Source organism: Helicoverpa armigera, chromosome 7 (assembly GCF_030705265.1).
Source record: "Helicoverpa armigera isolate CAAS_96S chromosome 7, ASM3070526v1, whole genome shotgun sequence".
In the NCBI taxonomy this organism is placed as follows: domain Eukaryota; kingdom Metazoa; phylum Arthropoda; class Insecta; order Lepidoptera; family Noctuidae; genus Helicoverpa; species Helicoverpa armigera.
Window position 1 is genome coordinate 6,319,566 of NC_087126.1, and position 25,185 is coordinate 6,344,750.

The 25,185-nt window shown below is 37.4% G+C and overlaps 3 protein-coding genes across 11 annotated transcripts in view; all 3 read right to left on the reverse strand.

The window, feature by feature from the left end:
- The window catches only part of Stac (staccato), a 49,218-nt gene that overhangs the window by 2,814 nt on the left and 21,219 nt on the right, over positions 1-25,185 (reverse strand). For 3 of the 9 annotated variants that reach the window (XM_021341549.3, XM_021341552.3, XM_021341551.3), the window contains 14 exons: positions 21,273-21,619; positions 20,625-20,672; positions 20,104-20,263; positions 19,821-20,000; positions 7,172-7,373; positions 6,122-6,548; positions 5,525-5,776; positions 4,350-4,641; positions 3,734-3,966; positions 3,344-3,434; positions 2,903-3,112; positions 1,444-1,518; positions 478-784; positions 60-183 (listed from right to left, as the gene is read on the reverse strand). In XM_021341549.3, coding sequence (XP_021197224.3) covers positions 60-183; positions 478-784; positions 1,444-1,518; positions 2,903-3,112; positions 3,344-3,434; positions 3,734-3,966; positions 4,350-4,641; positions 5,525-5,776; positions 6,122-6,548; positions 7,172-7,373; positions 19,821-20,000; positions 20,104-20,263; positions 20,625-20,672; positions 21,273-21,619 — 2,948 coding nt within the window. Of the gene's footprint in view, positions 1-59; positions 184-477; positions 785-1,443; positions 1,519-2,402; positions 2,604-2,902; positions 3,113-3,343; positions 3,435-3,733; positions 3,967-4,349; positions 4,642-5,524; positions 5,777-6,121; positions 6,549-7,171; positions 7,374-19,820; positions 20,001-20,103; positions 20,264-20,624; positions 20,673-21,272; positions 21,620-22,156; positions 22,302-22,593; positions 22,740-23,383; positions 23,731-25,185 lie in introns of those variants that run through there. The other 6 variants (XM_021341550.3, XM_021341557.3, XM_021341553.3 and 3 more) reach the window with 5 other exon arrangements.
- On the reverse strand, positions 8,167-9,897 carry LOC135117134 (uncharacterized; the record flags this gene model as incomplete). The annotated part of the gene is made up of 1 exon (XM_064035598.1): positions 8,167-9,897. A coding segment is annotated over one exon (1,251 nt), but the record flags the coding sequence as incomplete, so codon positions are not given.
- Positions 9,884-11,692, reverse strand: LOC135117135 (uncharacterized; the record flags this gene model as incomplete). The annotated part of the gene is made up of 1 exon (XM_064035600.1): positions 9,884-11,692. A coding segment is annotated over one exon (708 nt), but the record flags the coding sequence as incomplete, so codon positions are not given.

The window sequence follows — 25,185 nt, forward strand, 5'->3', positions numbered from 1 at the left end:
ATTTTAAAGAATGAGAAATTAAATAAAATGTATTCAAATTAAATATGAATGACACTTACATGAGGAACATTTCATCATACAAGGGGAAGAGGTTCTTGTTATGTGTTTGTGTTTTTGGCTTCTGCACGTTGACAAACGAATCTTCCGGTAGTAACGCCACTCGGACGTAAGAATCGCATAAACCTGGAAACAGATTTTTACACACATTTAAAAAATAAATATTTGGGTAGTTTCACAAAAAAGAAAATTTTCTTTACAGAAAAGCAGTTTTTTGGCCTTTGCTTTGGGGTTTTTTTCAAAAAGATTCCATCCGTAAGCAAATTATACATATAAGAACGAGTACCTATCTTTAATCAATATTAGTATATTTAATAGAATATCTTTAATCTAATTTAATTCTAATTGAATATAGTCCTAAGATCTGGTTGTTACCAATATTTTGATAACAAAAAAAGTATTAAAGTTGGATTAACTCACCATTACTATCAGCAGGCGTCAAATTCCTGGCATTCATAATTTCAATCTTTAAATTGTCCTCAATAAACTGTGCTCTCACAGTCAACATTCCCATCTTAGGTTCCTGTATAGTCTGTTGTTCCTGCCACCTTTCCAAGTGGAACTGGTGAATCAGTTCCCTGGTCTCCATACCATGGAGTTTCAGTAAATACTCCACGCGTTTTAATGTCTCTGAGGTGTATGTCTCCTTATTATCTTGTCTAAACGACCGTATCATTATTTTGAGACACTCGTGAAGATTTGAGAAGAATGATGGTGGACGGCGTTTCTGTAATATTGTTATAATAGTTATTTTATTTGTCAGAAAATAAGGTGTAAAATTTATAATTTGCAATATTCCCATCACCACGATGCTAGTAGATATTAGACGATACAAAGCGTTCAAAGTATTTAAACCATCACCCTCATGCGTGTGGGTATTAGAAATGAATTTCATGTTCGCATGATAGGTAAAGCATGCATATCATGCATAGACCTATAAAAACAACCTTATTTTGCATAAAAAATATTTCAGGTTGCAGTATAAAGCTTCTTTCTTAGATTCATCATAATCTTAATAAAAATAACACAATTTTTTTGCACATGCTACAATTCAGAAGACACAAGACGAAGTTACAGGGTCGACAAAATTCACAAATTGACAATTTGGACATAAAAAAAAAACATTCTTAAGAAAGAAAGCTAATTGAAGCGAACAAACAATTTAATTCACTTATACAAGACGAAATCTCTAACACATTGTCAGTGACATTCTAGTCACTAAATGAGACATTGAGCATTTTACATACATTACGCAGTTACACGTGCCGAGTATGTTTATAGTTGGTAATACTGCGCAATGTATGTAAAATATTTAGTAAACTCGGCAGGAAAAGGGCAACATAGTACAGTAACATGAACAGGGTTGTGCTAAAACTAATGCTTTACCGCGTCGAGGCTGGCGGCGGCGGATTTGCTCAAGCGGCGCGGGTCGATATACCGAGTTATCTTTGCCCTTCGGTGCTATTGAAAACAACAAAACTAGGTTTATTTTCACAACTCTCGTGATACAAAATCTTGGTGTACATTGCTTATGGTTCCATAGAGGTCTTAGTTCTGAGAAAACTTAATTTTGAAAATGTCAAACTATGAATGAATAACAATAATTATTTATTTTAAAAACATTAGTCCACTGCTTGGTAAGTACATACAATGCGTACATAAGTCTCATATTACAGAAATCGTCTTAGAACGAATGTAATGCGAAACTGATACGATCAGAAACTTTAACCCGAATGAAACCGTAAACAATCATTAACAAAAAGACCTTGAAAATAATCTAACATAACAATATAAAAAATGCACTACTCTGTACTATTTTCAGCCACGTCATTGTAGCCTTCAAACGCAAATAAAAACAAGACAACCCGGAACAAAGACATTGTAAAGTACCTACATTAATACTCTGTCATTTGTTCCGAATCAATTTAAAATAGACCTAGTTAACAACTACCAATTTATAAGCCCATTTAAAACAAATTAAAGTCTGCTAAAAAAGTTTCAATATAATGGCAATTTCTAAATAGCTTGATAATTTTTATAAAAAGAATAATAAATATGGTAGGTGTCAATCTAGCATATTTATTATATTTATTTGGTTACAAAAAGTGTCAAAGCAACATATTTATTTATATGGGGCGTTTTGACCAAACGAACAAAAAACTAAGGCCACTAGACCACGTCTGACACTCCCTCACCGCTGCTAACCCACAGCGGGAGGGGTCATTTGATGATTTTTGACGTCGGAAAAAAAAAAGGCCACTAGACCACTGCGTTCTTTCACCCCAATTGAGCATTCTTTCTCTATCAAAATAATTTGGTGATACACTCGTTTGGTTTAAACGCACCCTAAGACAAAATTATCAAACGATTAAAAATTCGTCCCTTACAATAATTCGTGTTGTGCACACTTCTATGTAAAAAATTGCAGTAGCGTGCGATACAAATGCAACATTATTTACCCTGAACATAATAAAGTTGGGAGATACTTTGTTTTTTCCAAAATATCTACGCCTAAACAAGCGAATACGGGTGGCGAGTTTCTCTTTCTACAAACGAAAATTAATCAAAGGTTAGTATTTTGTGTAAGTACTGTTATGTTTTAGACCTGTGAATCACACCTTATGTATGAAAATGAATGAGTCTGTGTATGTATTTTATCGAAACCAAATATTAGGAAATTATTTCGAACTGGTAACTGGCATTAGGAATTTAGTATTAGTGTGTAAGTAGGACAGTAGCAAAACTAAAGTTAGATAATAAAAATATTAATAAAATACGCTAATTTTACAGCTGTTAGCAGCTAGATTAAAAAAAAAACTTAAACCATAGACAAAATAGAAGTTACCTCTAGGTTGGCTTGAATGAGTTCGTATAGCACTTCTCCGAGCTGTTCCCATACGATATCGAGTGTTCTAGAAAAGTTTTCGTTGTTCAAGTGTTGGAACAAAGTGTCGAGATTAGCTTCTAAGTAGCGCATGACGCGATCCATACTCGAACAGTCTTGATGTAATAATTCCGCTCCTTCGATTAAGAAACGGGTGATTGATGGCATCATCTGAAATAGTGGACATAAGTCATTAGAACATAATCCTTTTATGCATTTTAAAAACAGGTCCTAGCTGTAAGGTCCATTTTCATCATCAAGCCCATGGGAAAGTATATAATTTTCTGCATAAAAAGTAGTCGACACAAATCTCCCAAAAACGGTTTTATTTTTCAAAAAAAATGTTTAGACTTGCTGTTTTGGTGTGAAGGGAAATAGGTATGTATAATAAATGCAACTCACCTTTTTAACCATAACTTCTAGAAGATCCACGATCTTATTCCTTACTGTATCTATTGCATTGGCGATCACATTCTGTAGGGTTTCCTTACATCTGAAAAATACGAACAATATTTCTCATCATACTGTAACAACCCAACGCAGCTAAGGATTACTTCACAGACATATTGAAAACAAAAAACATAATTAAAAGTAACTGTCTTAAAATTACCTCATTTGGGTCAGACAGCCATGTATTGGGATGTTTATGCCTATATCTATGCCAATAGATCCCATAACGAAAAAAAATATCAACTTTGTTTCTGTGCCTGTATAGGCAATACATTTTCTGTACCTATAAGCTAATGTGTTCCTCGATAAATATAGTTTCAAAAAGAAAATACAAAAACTGACCTCTGCGCTTCCATAGGAGACCTAGCTTCACACATCTTCTGAATAATCTCATCCATGCCCAACTCCTGTACGAAGGGCGTAAGACTCTGTCGCACATAGTCGATGTTGTTGATGGCGACACACCACTCGGTGGTGACCTCGAAGCGTTCCTCGAACACGTTGGACACGTGGCCCACGTTGTCCACGCGACCCGCCATTTTGTCTGAGTAGAAGACGCAGCAGCGGCATATGTCCTGGAAATATAAGATGTAGGGATTAGTTTTGGTTAAAATATGTATATGGTTGCAATTACAGACAAGTTAAAGTCAAATAATTTTATTTCATTTAGGTTGTCCAAAAGTAGCTTCCTATGGAGAAGAACGGACAAGAAACTCCATGGTTACTGTCCAGCAGTAACGAATCGATCACACCAAGAATGTTTCTTCCATTGCTCACGTGTGATGGTTTAAGTTGATATGTATTTTAGCTAAGTTTTAGGGAGTACCTAAATAGGTCTATATGGAAACTCTCAATCTTTCAAGTATTTAACATTATTATTGTGCCTAAATTGACTTTGTTACTCTAAATACGAACATTGTTTATTTTTAATATAATTAAGTAAGATAATTATACTTACATCAATAATTTTGGCCACAAAAGTATAACAGCCTTCCACATCAGGCCAAGCCAACTGCTGCCAGAAAATCTTGATCTGGTAGAATATAGCTAAAGTATCAACTCCAGAACTGCTGTACTTGACGTTAGTATCGACCGGGACCAAATGATCAAGATCGACGGCTTTCTCGATGCGCGTGAGTGCCTTGTAGGCCGCGATGTCGAGCCATTGAGCAACGCCGCCGAAGAACCACGAGTGGAACTTAGATATGGCGTATGATTGCCAGTCCGTCTCGTTCAGTCCTTGGCCTAATCTGTAATATTCATTTGAATTGTTAATTTTACTTGTAATTTGAGCGATTAATGGATATTTATTGGTTGTTTGTTTATCTAAATAATTTTGATTTCTTGGTGATATTAAATGTGGCATAGCAACATATAAAGGTAGATACAGCAAATATAATTGAGAAGAAGTGTTCAGTTAATTTTGGAAAAAAACACTTCAATTACAAATACTGCCTTGTAGAGCGGTTTGGGTGATAGAATGTACAGTGATTTTGAAAATAAAAATATAATCAACTTTTAATGCTGACTGTACGGGTCAATATTCATAAATGGTAACTCAAGCAATACATACAGATACAGTCATCGCTCAAGGATACGAAAACTAAAAAAAAAATACCAGACCTATCTACGTCTGCGGACATACATAAAAGGCAGTCAATATTCGTCAGCCATTTTTCACGGTATTTAAAAACAAAGAAATGGTAATCGCGACGGTCCGCGCATTTAAATATTTAATGAGATTACACGGCTATTCTCTCAATTGTTAGAATCATTTACTTTATGTCGAATACTGTATGTTTAACACACACATTCAAACAAATATTTACTGTAAATAATAAAAAAATGACTGTTAATTGTATTGACTTTGAAACGTCCCATTTTACAAGAAGTCACTTTCATTTGTTTAATGTGGAACAATTACAATAATTGTCCTACAGTAGAGTAATAAAAGATATGATTTCATGCTAAATAATGACGAATGTTATCGCGCAAATAAGATATGGAGACCTAAATAATGAGTACTGTGTATCTTAACAACTGAGTTATTGCACAAAGAGCTATAAAAGACAGTAAATGCCTTTCTAAAGAATACATTGAAAGGAGAAATGTGTTGATAAAGATAATACTTACGTTAAAAACCTCTGTAGTGTGAGATATAGCTCGAACAGTGTTGTTCCCATAGTCAGAGGTTCAGCCCCGACTGATGAAGACCCCAATCCTGTTTCTCCATTGAGACCGCCAGCCAATGTGGTAGTCGAACCTTCACTGTACCGCAACCTCTTTAGACTCTTGCAAACGTCAATGACTTCGGACTCCACTAATGAAGCAATTTTGCTCTCATACAGCCCATACAAAATTTTCGAATACGGGAAACTCATTACTCTGGAAAAAACAAATATTGAAATGAATATAGGAACACTCATATGTATTATAAACTTGAGTTTGAATGGTTGGAAGTTTGACACTCTTTTGCGCAAAAACTATTTAACCGATTTTCATGAAACTTTGCTATAATATATTACTCATATATCGGAATAACATATGGTAATTTTAATCTGGGTTCGGGATGAAGTACCCTCCGTTCACGGGAAAAACCGCAGGCGAAAAATAGCTAGAAATAATTTGCATAATAAACACATTTAACAAAGAAAATTGTGCTAAATATAGCCCATGACTGCAGTCGTGAGTCTACTCTTTGTATGAGTAAACGCTAATGTTGATACTTACTCAACAAACACTCTGTCGTAATATTCGACCGCTCGCTGCAGGTCTGACCGCACCAACTGTATGACCCTGATCAGATGTTGCAGTCTTGTGTCCTCCGTGTTATCCTTACATTCATTGTTATCCAAAATGTGGACGAACCAGTCCGAAGCACCCTGTATTACAGCCTGTTCTAACACCATGTGAATGGTCAATTTCCCTTTATCATCTCTCAACCACCCATACAGGTTCGTAGGGAATAAGTCTAAACTCTCAGGAACATCCAAAGTGGACAACTTGTACAGGATCTTAAGAACTTCTCTTAGTGTTTTCATGACGGTTTTGTCGCCAGCAGTCTTTTTCCTTAGTTTCCTAATGTGACTGTAGCATGTTGGTAGGAGTTTCCTCGCGCCGTCCCAAAATAGCTTGACGTCCTCTTCATTTACTAGACCTGAAATTGGAAAGGACATACTTAAATGTTAAGTCCTTTTATTCCAAGATAATCAGAAGTTACAAATCTTAGATACATTGTGGTGGGTGGCCTACTAATTAATGCACTTGCCTTTCAGGTTTTTACAAAATAATTATTTGCTAAGGTTATCTTGGTCATCAATGACTAATGTAAATGCTAAAGGAAAAACGTCGTTGAATAAACTTTGACTTAAAAATTCCGAAAGCGCAATGAGCAAACATGGTGATTAACGCTCATTTCTATCCTGTTTGAGAAGAGACATGTAGAAGGAAAGTTCAAGGGCTGGTGATGTGTCATTGAGAACGAAAGAAAGAACATAAAGAACTTAGTCATAATTTTTTTCACTCAGATTCTTGGGATTGGTTTATCTATTCCAACATAATTAGAGAACCAGGTAGGTCCCGCGGTTTCACTTCTTGTCCCGAGGAAACTCTTTTTCCCGTATCCGCATAAAAATATAGTCTATGTGACTCAGTGACAGTGTAGCTTCTTAATAGTGAAAAAAATATCGAATTGGTTTAGTAGTTTTGGAGAATCTAGGTACAAACAAAAAAGAATCTCTTTATTATATTAGTAGATACCTAGATAAGGTGAAGACTTACCCGACTGCAACGGTTTAGAGATCTTATCGAGCAAGGTGTTGAAGAGCGCGAAGCTGAGGGGATGGTCGGCGGTGACGGCGCAGTAGACGGCCCACTGCGCGAGGCAGTTGTCGGCGGCGCTGAGCCCGCTCTGCGCCGCGTGCTGCGTCAGGATCGCCTCGCCCGCCGCGCTGTAGCTGCCGCACCACCAGTATGGGGCCACCTGGGATTATACCTTCCTTATCATCATCTATCTAGCTGGGTCGGCTTCCAGTCTACCCGGATGAGTCTATACAGGTCGAAACGCAATTTTTCCAGAAGTATAGTCTAGCTTGGTACCAAAGTTGGCGCGCCGGAACAAATACTCGTAATCGTGCAAATAGCTGTGCAAAAAGCACAGGCCAAAACCAAAGCCAAAACCACACACGCACGTACATGAGCTTAGTTACAGTAGGTATATCTTATGCCAGTTCTGGAAAATGGCCTCACGACATGATACAGGTTATCTTTGAATTTTGGGACAGCTCGTGTGGTAAATATATATAAGGCAGTGTTTATAAATAAAGATATTCAAGCAAATAAAATACTAATTCAACTTATGTCGGCCTAAGATAATACATGGACGGTTGACTACTTTAGGCAGCTTAGAATTTGGGGCCAAGTGGTTTAAGATTTTTTGGTATTAAATGTAACAGCGTAAGGAAGTACTGCGTCGGTTCAACACGGCTGGTCACGAAGGCCAAACGTGTTGTTATTGGTCTAATAAAACAGGTTGTTCCGTTTATACTATAAGGCTTATACTTTTAGGCATCACGTAAAAGGAAAGCCTTGGTCTACTTAGTCATGGGCGAACGTTGTACCAACAGGGTGGGTGACCGAAAGGACATCTGCGACCGAAACGTAAAATTTCAAAACATCCTCATTTAATATTCTGACATTATAAAATGTACTTCTTATAGAATGTTTTAGATAGTTGAAATGGTCAAGACATTGAACGAGTCTCCGTTTTGGGAACTGTTACGGGGTGGGTCTGGATAGGCTTTTTTAAAAAAAAGAAAACTTTAAATAGAACTAGGAAAAACTTTAATTAAGAAAAAGGTCTACAAAAGGAAAGCCTATATCCGCGACGACGTTCAATACCACACTGACTAAACCCGGTATAATTCCTAAGTTATTCCAATACGCTGAGTCAGTGGAAAACATGGGAAACAAGTGCTGCAGCGTCAGCTGTTTATTACTGTATTCTTATTAGTGTTATTTAATATATAACAGCCCCCCGGATAAAATGGAGCATCTAGGAGAAAAAAAAGATGCGAAATTGAAATTCACGAGATAATATCGAACGTCGTTTCAGATTAACAAACATTACTTAATAATTATAGCGATAGAACATAATGCATATAATCTTAATACAATCTATTAATTCTAGATAGACATAAACAATAACATAAGTATATTATTAGTAGTTAAAAGGAGAATTAAGAACATTATAAGTCCTAGTTTATCTTAGACACTAAAAGGTTACGTTTAATAGGCGTTGGCCTTGACATTGATGAGTAAGTATCATCGGCCACGCTGTTTTCATTCATGACAGATAATTCAACAGAAGGTTGACGAGTTTCAGTAACCTTCTTAGTATTACATTGATTGAATATCTGTATACAATAATGATCCTTTGATTTTGGACAAAAATATCTTCTGATTCTATAAAGTAGGTATATAAAGAATACAATGAAAAGTACATAAGAAAGAGACATGTAATGAATGCCATATTTTTGGAAATGATTAGGACTCTCAAGGCTATCTAATTCCTTTTCGAATGAATCTAAATGTAAACTAGCTTGTAATAGAGAATCCAAATTATTTACATCGTTTAATTTTGAATAAGGCAACCTGGTAAGTGTCTTGTTGACTCTATTTTTATTACAACAGTCATCGTCTACTAGATTAAAGTTAGAAATAATCTGTGAACTTACATTGAGAACAGCGTTTGACTGTGGCACGAACTGTAAGGTTTTAAAGAAAGCTTTACAGGTCTTAGGTATTGACAATAAGCCCGTGCCAAACAGAGTTTCATCAAAGTTGTTTCCGTCATTATTACAGGAAATATGACACTTGCCTGGCTCAGATAAAACAAAAATCCAATTATTATTATTTATTTTATGAAATACTTGTACTGAGCCCTTTAATAGCTTAATTTCACAAGAACTAGGTAACTTACTTACTACTTCCGTAATTAAGATAGTCTCACAAATTGGGTTAACGACACTTGAAAAAACACTTTCTAACTCACACACATGGAATTTATCCGGAATCACTTTGCACTGATTTACACTACGTAACAGTGAATAGAACATATGATCGACTGTTATTGCTAAGTAAGGATGAGCGGGAGCAATAAGTGCAAACGTATCAGGTTGCGATACGTCATATGGGACAGGCATTGGAATCACGCGGTACAAAGTATATGTTTGCGGAAGTACGAGCGGGATTTTAATAACGATAATTATTTTGTTATTATGAAAATAAGAAATGATTCTAGAAATATCGATTAGTTCATGAACGTTTTGTAACGACAGGGATACCGGGAGTTCGTAATACCTTGGCATATTATTCCTATTTTGTTCAAGTTCGTTATATAATTGATGTGGACTAAGTATAGTTGGATGCAGTACATTCATTTTGCTGAATAAAATCGCATTATTGATATCTTCTATATCGAATGATAGTGAAATAATAACACTAGTTTACAAAATCAAACTTTTTGCCTGTTGCCGTGGATTTAATGGCTGGTAACATTCACTTATGTTTAGTTTTTATTAATTACACCCGCAAAAATTTTTTTGTAGCTCGACTTTACTTGTTATTGACTTTCTCTTTTCTGAACCTTTTTCAGTCGCTGAAATACGTATTTTATTGTAATTATACAAATATGTGAAGTTTTTACATCACGAGTAGTTCAAGGAGGCAATGTTTGAACAATCCAAACCATGTTTGTTACTTATGTGGAGAATATGTGTTTGAGAAGAGGAGAAATGTCATCAGAGACGCTCAAAAATACTTATTTTTTATATTTTGGAATGTTGTTGGATAAAAATGACAAATCTTAGGCTCCTGATTGTGTTTGTAAATCTTGCGTTGAATACTTAAGATTATGGAAAAGTGGTAAAAGAAGTTCTTTTATACTTAAAACACCAACTATTTGGAAAGAATTGACAAATCATCTCAACGACTGTTACTTTTGTAGCGTGATCATAAACAGCATAAACACCAAAAATCGGGCTAAATGGGAAAACCCAAGTAGTACATGTGTTCAGCGTCCAGTGCAGCATTCACCTGAACTTTCAGAGAATAAAAATTATATTGAACTTTGAAAAATTAAAATGAAAATTATGTTGAACTTGTCGAAGACCTGCTTTTACAATTAAGAGATATGGGATGCAATATAAGCATAAAATTTCACTTCCTCTTCAGTCATCTGGACAGATTTCCGGAAAATTTAGGAGATATGAGCGAAGAGCAGGAAGAGCGTATGCATCAAGATTTACGTGTCATGGAAGAACGTTATCAGGGTTTCTGGGATGTAAATATGATGTCTGACTATTGCTGGTCTCTGATACGCCATTTCCCTAAATCTACATATAAGAGAAGAGCTTTAAAGCGAAGTTTTTTGGAACTTAACAATTAATATAATTTTTAAATAAATATTCTTTTAGGTAAATACACGTGTTTTCTCTTTAAACCGCACTTAGCTGAAACTCAAAAACTAGAGCTAATAAAAAAAAAACTACTAATAGTTTTAAATATGGTTCAATATGAGTAGTCAACAACAGCTTAAAAAATCCCGGCAACAAATGTACTGTAAACTAGTGTAATACTTTCAAGAGCACTTAATAGTGAATTAATGTTAGACTTAATTTCCAGCTTATCATTAGAGTTGGAAATAAGTTGAAGTCCTTTATCAATGACCTCGAGATTTTTATTTAAACGTTGCTCATTTTCGTTTAATTTAGAGATAGAGTTATTGAATGTAGTAATAGTTGACTTAATGACGTGAATATTATCTCTCATTAAATGCGCTAGTTGTTTTTCATCTGTTTCTACTTGATCAATTGCATTAGAGAACTTGAGAGCATCCTCTGCATCCAGAGTGCCGAAAAAAGTTTTTAGTAACGATCCGCCAGCGTCTATGAGACCGCGTTTGTATCTTTTATTACTATTAACTAAATACGAGACAGAGGAATACTTTTTAACATTGTTATCATGTTGATTTTGTAATGCTGACAACGCATTTAAACAATCTTGTTGGATTTTTGAAGAACTAAAATCTTTGCAATAAGTATTTACTCTAGAAAATAATGATTCTACAATAGTAAAATGAGAATGTATTCTACTAATGTCTAGATAGGTTATGACGTTCCAGTTATCATTAGTGAATTTTAGATTATTAATTTTGTCGAAGTATAGGCCTGGACTCGTAGTTATTGGCGTGACAATTTGATGACACGAAGTTGATGGACCAAAGTGCCTGTAAAGATAAGTTCAGGTTATACCTTCGTCTGTCGCCAGCTTTATTTCGTCATAATGATGACGCACGTGTCTCCGATTTATCAATAAAGTGACGGTGTGATTACCGTTTATCTTAACGATTTTAAAAGGGCCTTTCCACACAGGGGATAAGGCTTTGTTTTGCTTGTGGTGACACTTAAGATAGACTGAGTCACCAACGTTATACGTAACAGGCTTAGCATGGGAATCGTAAAGGCGTTTAGACCTTTCTTTAGATAACTGAATATTTTGTAGTGCTTTTTGCCTACTGTAGTATAATCTATGATTTAGTAATCTGACGTAATCCGTGTAAGTGTTATTCTCTAGAGTATCAATAGATTTAGGAATATGCGGCTTGAAACCAAATAGCAATTCGAATGGTGAATAATTGGTAGTCGAATGAACATTGGAATTGTAAGAGAACATAGCTGTATTGAGATATAAGTCCCAGGTATGGGCATTTTCGTTCACAAATGGCCTTAAATATTCTTTAAGGGTGGCGTGACTCCTCTCTAGAGCGCCACAAGTTTGAGGATGATAAGGCGAAGCTAGAATGTGTTTTATTCCGAATAATTTTGTTAGCTGTTTGATGACCTCGGAAGTAAAATTAGTGCCTTGGTCAGTGATGATCATTTTAGGAATTCCGAGATGAGATATAAAATGAACTAATTTTTTAGCGGTTTCATCCGCTGAGCAAGTTAACAAGGGATAGGCTTGCGAGTATTTTGTAAGATCATCTTGAATGGTAAGAATGAATTTGTATTTAAATTCGTAGGTCTCTGGAAGAGGACCAACAATGTCAAGGAATATTTTTTCGAGTGGTTTTGTTGCGGTCGAAGTAATGATCATAGGCGCGCGATTAATTTGACGTAAGGGTTTATTAATCTGACAGGATTTGCAGTTTTTAACGTAATCTTCGATGTCCTGCCGCATATTTTTCCACCAGTACATGGACTTTATCCTTTCGAACATACGTGATACGCCAGGATGACCAGCCGTCGGTAAATCGTGATTGTCACGGAGTATCTTTTTGACTTCCTCAGGTGTAGGAAATAGAATAGAGTTCCTATAAATATTAACTTTGATGCCAGTGTCATGGAATACGTAGCCTATCATGTTGTAGATTTTGTATAAGAAAGTTTAGTGAATGGATCAGAGAAATCTGAAATGGCAACTTCCTTCTCCTCTAAATACCAATATTTAACCATATCTCTATATTCGACTAATAGTCTGTAGATATCCTTATACGACATTTCATCATAGTGGTGAACGCGCACAAATAAATGTGTGAACAAATGCTTATCATTGGAAGTGCTGTATAAGGTATAAAGTTCACGTTCAATGTCACGAACGTTAGGTTGACTTGTAGATAAGTCTATAATGTCCTTGCAATAAGGGACAGAATCATCTAAATCGATTGAAGTAGGATATGCAATTAATTTGCATTTGGCTTTCAACAATGATTCGTTGTATTCTTGTATAGTCGTATCAAAGCCAAAGTTAGGCTGTTTAGATAGTTTTAAGTATTTTCATAAGTATCTGACGAGCATGGCGAAGGATTATCAAATGGCGACCTTGAGAGTTAGAATCTGGAAGATTCGGAACATTTGAGTTCGGTGACTCATCCTCGATAGCGCACACCGGGCGATTTGAATTGTCAGTATCTTGTAATGGGAAACGCGACAGAGCGTCTGCGTTGCAATTTAATTTGCCCTGTTTGTGAACTATTTCATAATCATACTCTTCTAATTTTAGGCGCCAGCGTATTAATCTAGAGCCAGGGTCTTTAACATTGAATAGCCAAACTAAGGGCTTGTGATCAGTGACGATTTTGAACCTATAGCCGAATAGATAGGGACGAAACGTTTTAACACCGAAAAGGATGGCTAAGAGTTCTTTCTCGGTTGTCGAGTAGTTGCCCTCAGCTTTGTTTAATGTTCGCGATGCGTATGCGATAGGCTTATCCTTGCCTATTTCACCTTGAGATAATATGGCGCCTACAGCGTAGTTAGAAGCATCGGTAGTCAGCAGAAACGGTCGCGAGAAATCTGGATATTGTAATAGGGGCGCCGTTGTTAATTTTTGTTTTAGTATATTAAAAGCATTTTCTTGCTCTGATGACCATATAAAAGAAACATCCTTTTTTAAAAGCGAAGTTAAAGGTTTAGTTATTTTGGAAAAGTTCTCGATGAATCGCCTATAATAACCGACTAGGCCTAGGAAAGATTTTATATCTTTCGGGTTTTTAGGAGTTGGAAATTGAGTGACGGCCTTGATTTTATCTGGATTAGGACACACACCTTTATCAGTAATTATATGACCTAAATAGGCTACTTCGCGTCGTAAGAATTCGCATTTTGCGGGCTGTAATTTGAGATTGTATTCACGAAACCTATCAAAGATTAGTTTGAGCTTATCAATATGGGATTGGAGATTTTGGCTGTAGATGATACAATCGTCTAGGTAGACATAACAGTGAAGGCCTTGAAGGCCAGATAGCACTGTGTTCATCAGTTTTTGGAACGTAGCCGGTGCATTTTTTAATCCGAAGGGCATTCGTGTGAATTCGTAATGCCCAGATACTTCGTTGCCCACAACGGTGAAGCCGGTTTTAGATGCGTCCTTGGAATTTAGTTTAATTTGGTGGAAGCCGCTGACGAGGTCTAACGTGCTAAAATATTTCGAGTGGCCCAACTGATCCAAGATATCTGTGATCAAAGGGATAGGATAAACTTCGGTGACTGTCACGTCATTTAGTTTCCTATAGTCAATGACCAGCCTCCATTTCTGTTTACCCGTGGCGTCTACTTTCTTGGGCACTACCCAGATTGGGGCGCTCCAAGGTGACTTGGAAGGACGAATGATATTTTGGTCTATCATATTTTTTATTTGGGACTCGACTTCACCTTTGTGACACTCGGGGAAACGATATGACTTTACATGAACCGGAGCAGCGTTACCGGTGTTTATAGAATGCTCAATGGCAGTGGTATGTGTCAAAGGCTCGCCCTCGAGGTAAAAAATATCAGTATATTCTGAACAACACTCTAAGAGCATCTTTGTCTCTTCAGGATTGAGGTGTTCAGTTCGAATGAGATCTAGGACCTGTTGCGATCTATCATTATAGATATTGGAAAGATTATTTATGTTTTGATAATCGACATTACTAAGAGACGCGGACGAAACGATTTCGGGCTCGTATGGAAGTAAATGTACATAATAGTCTTTAAATACGATTTCCGACTCGGTAGTATTGAGCACCGAAATATTGATACAGTGATTAGGTTTAACGGTAACTATACAGTTTGCTAAGTAGACTCCCTCTGAGTATATATGATCGAGGACTAGAGCATCTTTCATGTGCTCTAGTTCATCTAAGGAATTCGAAATAGGACATTCAACTATTATCTCAGAGCGAGGTGGAATGACGTAGACTGGACGATTGAAGTTTAGAGGTATGAGATGGCCTCGAATTAGTAAAGAATTTTGGGAGTATTTGACATCGCAATCGAGTTTCCTCAAGAAATCGTTGCCTAGAATACCATCGTAGTTAAGTCTAACTCTATCACTAACAGCGTTAAGTGTATAGCTAAAATAAAGTTTAGAATTAGTAGGAAAAGTATATTCAAAATCGATTTTGAATGATCCCAATGTTTCGTAGTGAGAGTCGTCTTCACTCAGACCCTTGAGTTTGATTTTATCGTTTGATAAGTGTGGGGTTATAGTAAAGTTTTGTAACTTCACAATGCTAACACTAGCTCCAGTGTCAATTAAGAAGCAGAGAGGCTTATTCGCGTAATTTGTATTTAGAAATATGTAAGGCAATGCTACATTGTAAGTTTTAATTTCATGAATCGGAATGCTCTCAGGCTCTTCCGATTGACTCAACGAAGCAGAGATTCCTTTCGGAATGTGTTGAGATGAATCTAGTTTGTGTTGGCCTTCGTTTCGGGGCCGGTTACCCTGTTGCATGACCACACGAGTTTGTAACGACCGACTTTCGGTTTGGGGCTGGCTACCCTGCTGCATAGTCGGATATAAAAGGGAAGTAGAAAGGTCTCCGTTTCGGGGCTGGCTACCCTGTTGTATGACCTGAGGAAATTGTAATGACCGACCTTCATTTTGGGGCTGGTTACCCTGTCGCATGATCGGATGTAAATGAGAAGTAGAAAGGTCTCCGTTTTGGGGCTGGCTACCCTGTTGTATGACCCGTGGAAATTGTAATGACCGACCTTCATTTTGGGGCTGGCTACCCTGTCGCATGATCGGATGTAAATGAGAAGTAGAAAGGTCTCCGTTTTGGGGCTGGCTACCCTGTTGTATGACCCGTGGAAATTGTAATGACCGACCTTCATTTTGGGGCTGGCTACCCTGTCGCATGATCGGGTTTAAATTCGATTTTGTAGATTTAGTAAAAGAATTTGTAGAGTTAGTAATTAATGATTTTGTATTACGAAATTGCAAAGTGCCTTTCTCACGGTCGGGCGTTGTGCGGCACGGAAACGACACCCGACTTTTAGTTTAAATCAGCATTTTCCGCTCCGTCCCACGGTTCGACAGAATCGGGTAACGTTGCGACATTATGTTGAGTTGCAGAATTATTGGAATCGGATTGTTTATTTAAGTTGTTATGTTTTCGTTTGTAACATTGTGAAATATCATGCCCCGGGTATTTGCAATATCTGCATATTATGACGCCCGGTGGCTTACTAACTTGGTGAGGTCCATTTCTTGAGAATTGAGATTGAGGCTATGAAAAACGTTTTTTATTTAGGCATTCACTCTCTAAGTGGCCTGATTTTTTACAAAATTTGCAATGTTTAGAAATTTTGCAGAGACGTTAAAGGTAAAATTGCGTATCTTTTCTTCTTCAAGTGCAATGTTTATAGCCTCATTAAGATTCTTAGGGTTACGACACCTCACCATGTTGCTAAGCCCGGATTTAAGCCGAAGTTGAATGTGTAAAGGGCAAGATCCTCTGTCATAGCAATCCTTCCTGATAGATCTTTCTTAGTAGTCATAGAGTTATGTATCTCTGTTTGCATGTCTGTTAGACAAGTTTCTAAACGTAACGCGAATTGCGATACTGATTCGTTGGGCTGCTGTTTACACGACTGCAGCTCAAAGAATAGGTGGCTATAATGCTTCCTTTCTCCAAAGTTCTGACGCAGGAATGATTGCAATGATTCAAAATCATCAAAGATTTTATTTGAACAAGCTATTTGGGCCTTGTCTCGTAATTTAGACAAAATGTATTTTAAGATTAACTTCTTTTGGCTCTCTGAGGCAAGATTTAGCGCATTTTGGCAATTTGTTAAGAATGCCGGTAAAGTTTCACGATCTCCTCGGTATATATCAATAAAGTCGCATAAAATCTTAAGAGGGTATTGTTCACTGAGAGACACTTCGGGCTTGGACATTTTGAAAAATAGCTTAATCTAGGATTATATAGAAATCACAAATAGAGGTTGTAAGATATTGAACTTTAAAAGAATAAGATTTGGTAAGTTTGTTTAAGAGATTTGAAATAAAATAAATGTTTAGAAATTGTAGGATTTGGTATTATCTGAAATAGAAGTAGGATTAGCAATAACAAGCGATAAGATATTATACTCACAGCAGCACGGCGAGTAGGAGTGTGGAGTACATCGCAGACTTCGTAGAGATGACCAGGTAAGTTGAACACACCAAACACCAAGCACCAGCGACGGCAGCAAGACCAGATAGTAGTGGAGCTTTTGTGGTAAGTAGCTCTAAGCCAGGACGCGCCGCAGCACGTCAGCGAGAGCAGAGAAGGCGTCGGTGACGTGGTAAGTCAGCAATGACGAGCTGACAAGACTCAACTTCCAGGATGGATAAATTCAAGACGCCAGAGTTCAACGTGAAGGAGACACTATACAGTTAGCGCTAGAGTTTCAGAGACAGCGCTGTCGATATAAGCACTTCACACAAAAGAGTTTGTAGACGCAGAGTCTGACGCACAGAGTTTGTAGATACAGAGTTTGTAGACACAGAGTTTGTAGACACAGAGTTTGTAGACACAGAGCTTGTAGACACAGACACAGAGTTTATAGTAGACACATAGTCCAGACTATCACTCGCGTAACGCGTAATGGAATACCAGCACGATCGATACTGGTATCCCACTTCTGACACCACTGTTACGGGGTGGGTCTGGATAGGCTTTTTTAAAAAAAAGAAAACTTTAAATAGAACTAGGAAAAACTTTAATTAAGAAAAAGGTCTACAAAAGGAAAGCCTATATCCGCGACGACGTTCAATACCACACTGACTAAACCCGGTATAATTCCTAAGTTATTCCAATACGCTGAGTCAGTGGAAAACATGGGAAACAAGTGCTGCAGCGTCAGCTGTTAAAGGCTCGAGCAGACCGGATGCGTATGCGTAACCACGCGCGTAGTCACGCGCGTAGTTACGGCGTAACCATGAGTTGTAATGTATGGAAATGTATGAGACAGGCCACACCGCTTGCGTAGCGTAGACGTGCGCGTCGACGTAATGCGTAGCCATACGCAATGCAGCTCCCAAGATACAAACAGGCTGCGTGACTACGCCGTACTATACGCAGAGCAGAGCGGCAACGTCGCGTTGATGACGTTGTATTCAACGGCACGCCATATTGGACGTCACACCGAAAAAGTTTGAACACGCACGTACCTTTGCTGTGCGTTGCCCTACGCGCGTAACTGCAGTCAGTTGTATTTTATTACAAACCGACACTAAGTTTTGTTTTATGTTTATAATTGTTAACGATGTAATTAGTTAGGTATTGTTGTTTTCCTTTTTATTTAATTTGTACTATGATTATTGTTGTATTATTTTAATGTCTTTTCACAAATAAAATGACCAACGAGGGCGAGGTTCGCATGCATAAAATCGGACTCCTTGCAGCACTGGTTGCAACTGTAGTAATATTGAGTCTTCCTCGTCAGATGAACTACTAGGTCCATATAACCCATTCGTCAGACATCGTGCCCAACATAAGCGTCGAAAACAGCAAAATAAAACATGGCTGCAGCAGGGCACGCAATGCTCCTGCGTTGCGCGTACTCAGCTCGATAGCGTAGACGTATGCGTAACCCGGTGTAACATCGGGTTACGCCGTAACCACGCGCGTGACTACGACGTGGTTACGTCGTAGTTACGCATACGCATCCGGTCTGCTCGAGCCTTTATTACTGTATTCTTATTAGTGTTATTTAATATATAACAGAACCAAGGTCTTGTATCTACAAACGCATGTAGGTAGGTTGGCAGTAGACAAAAAGCGTCGTCTAAAAAGCAACAAAAACAACGAGATGATGTCATGTCTACAAAACAAAAACATAACGTGTTGAGTCTACCTTATCTACTATTCTGATTACATATTTCTTTCAAATACACAGACATATGAAGTTACTTGAGGATGGCATAGAGAATTTTTTATTGGTCCACGGTTGCGTACTTCCCCGCGCCAAACTGTAAACGTCTCGAGGCAAAACCAGAATGACGAAGTTAACGATTAGAAAAATATAACTGATGAACTCAAAATTATGGTAAGTATGTGGTTTGTCCGTTAAACTTCTGACGAATAGACGCAGAAACATAAAACGAAACATTCCAGCTATTAAGCGGTTGACGTCAGATTTAGTTCAATCGAATCCAAAAGTTCCTTCAGTAGATCGTAAATCGATGATAGCTACAACTTTACGACTTTTTTTTCGTATCTTTATCTGTCATTCAATAAACAATGCAGCATCTAAAGCAGCTAAGACCTTCACCAGTTTATCAGTAAGTCAACCTGCATCTGATCTTAATTAATATCTCCACCATTTTCCGGGAAAATGAAACATCTGTTCGGACAATTACACAGTTTGCATAATGAGATCATTCATCATGAGACATCAATAAAATGCTTGTCGTTACATAAATAGGTTGAATAACATTCTTTTATAGAGTTGCCATAATAGCTGGGGCGAAGCACATGATACTACGTAGGTCAGTGCTCATCAGGAAATCAGCCATTAGTATGCATGTCTCAGAGACGACTGCGTGTCAATGACTAATACTAAGTACTACGATTATTATAAATGGTTGTCGCCAAATTGCGCAGTAGCCTCACCTTAGAGTTTTCGAGCTCGTGTAGAAGTATGATCCTAAGAAGGTGTCGATGTTCCTGAGCAGCTACTTGCGAGTTCTTCTCCGAAGAGAAGTTGAGTCGCACTTTGACCACGCCCTGACGCTTCAGTTTGCTTTTCTTGCTGAGACTGAACCACATTGTCATGCCTCCCGCGGGAATTGACTATAACATAAATAGTTAATACGTAGTTAATTCATCAGAGACGATTCTTTGTTCAAGCAAAGTTATGATCCACCAAAGCCGTTTACTGTTGGAGTTAACTTACTTTCAAAGGTATATTAGAAGTGCCAATGAGTTCATTATCATGTTTCCCTGTAGAAGCAGTAATAGCTATCTCCTTCATAAGCTTTCGGAGTCCCTTCACTCCCTTCACTTCAAATATCTTCGTCATTTTCTCTTTCACCGTCTCCGCAGGGTCAAAGTCCCTATAACATTATGAATTATAATCAGTTATTACTTCATACATTTTATTATTGTTCATTAAGTCAATGGCATTTGTAACTAAGGCATAAACCTTCAGTTACTTAGTTTTATGTCACCTGGGTAATTAAAGGTAGAATATTAACATACTTCATTTAGTCGCGTGTAAAGTAACGCGGTTTCAACACTATAAAATACAGGTAAGTCGGTTCAGTCTAATTACTAATCACAGCGGTAAACGGAATGAGAGGTCAATGATCCACGGGTTCGGGGTTTTTCTAGTTTCTGTATTGTTTTGGTCACGCAGTTTAAATACATTTCATTCAACAGGCAAAGATTTATAACAGGTGGGTGTTTGATACTTACCACACTTCCAGTACTAGGGAATCTTCTTGAACACTTCCCGGCATAGGTCTGGAAACATAAACATTTATATAACAACCTGTAAATTTAACAACGCTAACATCCCGTGAAATGTTTGCCAAGGAACAAGGCCCACGAGTATTTGCACTAATGGGATCGTTAACTTTTATAGCAACATTTTACTCTACTACATTATACTATGATGTGTGGAACATTTCTCTGACTACGTCATTAGGTTCATATGAAACCGTAAGTAGGTCATGTGCATCGGAAGATTTAAGCAGCGATCGAATCAGTGATATTTGCATCTCACTCGCAATACCATATTTTAGCGCGTATCTTGTACTAAGTTGTCTGTAATACACCTACATCGATGATCTACATATTTGTTTCGTACCGTGACTTCATCGTTGATCAACATTTATCTCCGAGCTTTTGTCTGTTCACATCATACTTATTTACAATTCTTGGAAACGTTGCATCCTGTATGTGCATAAGATAAGACAATGAAATATCTCATCTTCATAATTTCAGTTTACCATTTAATCTGCGTTATTGAGGAAATAAAGTTATATCCTATACGACCTTTTAAACCTCGGTAATGTTATTGTTATGATTTAAAAAATGTTAGATAACATAGAATATACTTACAAAGAAAAATGTTCCTCCCATGAAGGGTTGAGAGTTCCAGACTTGACTGATGTGTTATACCTATGCGTAGGGTTGGACATCAGGTATATCGTGACAAAGGGGTCACTCAGACCATTAGGATCCTTGGGAACCAGGTCCTTGGCCTCAACAACTTCTACGTTGAGCATCAGCTCCGGGGGTTCCTTCGCTTCAGCTTGTGTGAGTAGTTCTGTGTGCTTATCATTAGCTATCTTAAAAGCTTCTTGTATGTAGGACAGCATCGCGAGCTGCCCCACCTCGCAGCCTACGTCACATCCCCCGACATTGTGTAATATCTCGTAAAGTACTTCCAAATAAAGTTCATCGACCTGAAAAATATTTTTGTTTAGGAAACACCATAAATTACCATCATCATCCTCCTGCCCAAAAAGTTTAAATATTTCATCAGAGTTACCCTCTTAAGAACCTAGTTTCATTAACACCTGTCCTACCTACGCTATCTTTCACAGTTATAAATAGATAACAAGTACTTTGAAGATAACAAGAGCACGAGAACAAGTACCTATCTGCTTGAAAACCAACAAATATTAATATGCAACATTCCTCCACAATCTTACTAAGACCTACTAGAAAACTCCTCCTTGCTAATAGATCAACTCGTGGTCGCTAGGGCCTGTTTATTTGTTTTTTTGTTTACTTTTGATTACAATATAAAAGAAAATAAGCTGAATTCACGTTTACATAGTCCTCCTTACAAAAGTAGAACTTGTGTGTGTTGATAAGTTAAAAGTTGAATAGGATTGCTTCTTTTGGGCCATCATTTGGGAGTAAAGCCAGTTAAGATGAAAGACACATGGTAACATTGTAATGGGTTTAAATATTATTATCATTGCAATAAGTGACACCTGCGTGAACTCAAACACTTTTTCAATGACATGTTCAAATTGCAAAAATGCCACCATCACTGTTATTTCAAGTTTAAACTGACACAAAATATTCAACACGTTTCACTGGTGATTCTTATTTATCCCATAAATATGTAACCACTGTTTGTACTACATAAAATGAGACTATTCTTAAACTGATCGCGTTATTATATATTGAGTGTCTCAAGATAATAAGCATGATAATAACTGACTTAATTGAAACAGTTCTACGGTATACCAATCCACTTCAGATAGGACCTTCATCCACTTAGAATTTATCACTTGCACAGCTAGAATCCGCGTAAAAGACCACTTCTAAACGTGACAACAATGATTTTCAAAGGTAGGTACTTGAAATGATTTACTCAATAGACTTATGTGTGGGTAGATCGGTCCAGTGCGACAAAAACACTCACCGACGAATCGTAATAGTATCGTAATTTCATAAACCAGTCGACAGGATCGGGATACTAAGTTGCACAACAATACCCTCTGCACTGCAGCTAAAACCACTACCGAATGAATCATCGACAGTTTTGAATGACAGGGTGTCCTGGTAACGAACCACCGGAACGACCTGACTGCGCGACCGAACACGAATGTTGCAACAAAATGAATTAACCCCAAGCTTGTAGTGACCCTCTCAAAACGGCTGGGTTACTGCGCCGTCGTGGGAAGCCTATCGATCTGATAGAAAGGTGGTGTTTACTATTTACCAGTCGGCTGGTCACGAAATAACTAGGTTTGTATTTGTTTGACCGAGCAGAAGATTGATTACTAGTACACTTCATAGAACGGTCACTATTCTCTGAACACATGAGTCACTCAGAACCACTTTTAAAATTTATTTTGAGCGCCGCGACCCAGGTAAGAGTAATATAGTCTGAAGGCTAATTTCACGGCTTCATTTTATAACTACAAAAACATCCTAGAATTCAGGAAATAGAGAATATTTTTCATATGCGGTGCTAGATTAATCTTTAATTTAACATTGATTTCGTTCGAGCTACATATGCAATGCACCTAGTCTAATAGGTAGGTGTATTATTATTCCCCACCTAAATAACCTGCTAACTACCGACCAACGATATCACGAATGCAAGTTTATAGGCAATCACTCGCAACAAACGCGTTAAAAAATAATCTGAACTAGCAAAACAAGAAGAAAACTAACTTCAAGTACTCTTAAAATTAGGATGTACAAACTGTCATAGACTGGATCAGCATGCTAGTCTGTCTGTCCAGTAACTCTTTCTTCACGCCTCTGAACTTAGTCCGAAGAGTCCCGTACCCCGTACCATTCATTTTGACTAATATTCAATAGTTAACTATCACATATTCACAAAATTCACTAAAGCACAACTCGCACTCGGTCATAAATCGAGAAACTTGCTGTAGTTCGACATCATTTCATTGAGGGTTAGAACGGTTCACGGTTGCCGAGATAAAGGAGCCGGCACTCGGGAAAAACATCACAAGGAAAGTGGAGAGAAATGAATGTAGTGGGAGCTGCCGGTGCACTGGCGGAGTCCGGCCGACTGGGACTCGGGATTAAACCCGCACTGCCGCCAAATTCTATTTTTGCAAAGCGCCGCCAAGACGAATGCGCACACCTAAATAATAAAAAAATCTCCAAAATATTTTAAGACACCACATATGATAATGATGTCTCACTCAATCGACATCTTTGTTGGAATGGCTTTTCCTGTTGGGTGTTCCACGGCAACACTTGCAAACATAGCATCTTAGATTTTTTTTAAGTTGCTGAGACGTAACTTACGTTAAGAGTTAACCAACTTTTTTCTGAAATTAATTCACAACAACACGGATGAATAAAATGAATATACCTATTAATGAATGCCAATAGATTAAATCAATAGTCGAGACCAGCCTTAACTAGTATTAAGCACTCGAACCTCAACTAATACAGAAGTAATAGCACGAGTGGCTGTATTCCTCTTCACAACGAGGAATATTATCTATCAGAACATTCTCAGAAGTTTAATGGAAATCTAAATGTATTTTTGCTTATGTAAAAAATACATAACACTTGAACTAAAACCATAAATCGCAAGGGAGGCCGTTATAGTGTCTATTATTTATTTATTATAAACTATAATTCAATATAGAACAGTGTGCTTAATCTAGATTTATGGTAATGTGTTCGGTCAACTTTTTCTCAACGAAGTTATGTCCAATTTTTGATAGGGCTTTTCAAATCTCTTTCATTTGGCATTGGTAGAAGTTCTCTGACTATCAATTTACCATAAGATCTTTAACTAAAAATTTGCAACGCAGCTCACCGAAACTGCTCAAAAATGTTTATTCTAGTACTAAGTCGTGTTCAACACACAATCAAAAGCCAAGGTTCCCAGTTAACAGGGCAACAGGCGCGCGTGCTGAACGATTTATTTATTTTATTAACCGCGTGCGTTTAGGTACGCCGGGAACGGAAACTACTCTCTTACATTATTGCTAATTTATTTACATAACTGAACTTCAGTAGCTGCCAGTACGTAACTGTTTAAGTCTATTCTCAATAAGATTACAGCTCAAAGCGTGTTAGCAGAACCGAAATAGAAATAAGAAACGATATCCTAAAGTTATCTGAGTAATACCTTTTAGAAATTGAATTTAAAAGCTTTGATGATGTAGCATGACGTTTCTTACTTCTGTTTTACCGGCTACATGGCCAGCATACATGATCTTGTCACTTTCTCCCTCAGATGTAAACGCGTCACCTCACAAAGTTCTTAGTTCGTAAGTTACGTGTATTTCTATCCAACGTATTGATACCACCATCCTTGCTATGAGATTACGTTAATGCATCTTGAGAATATCCAGGCAATACATCAAGAGTATTTAACTGTCTAGATCTAGATGATGCAAACCAAAAGTACCTCATCGCAGTGGGAGGAAATTGTCTAAAAATATGATTGCTTTTAAGTTAAACAGATTCTCTTAAACTTAGTTCTGTTATGCGAGCTAATCGAGTTCGCAATGTTGCC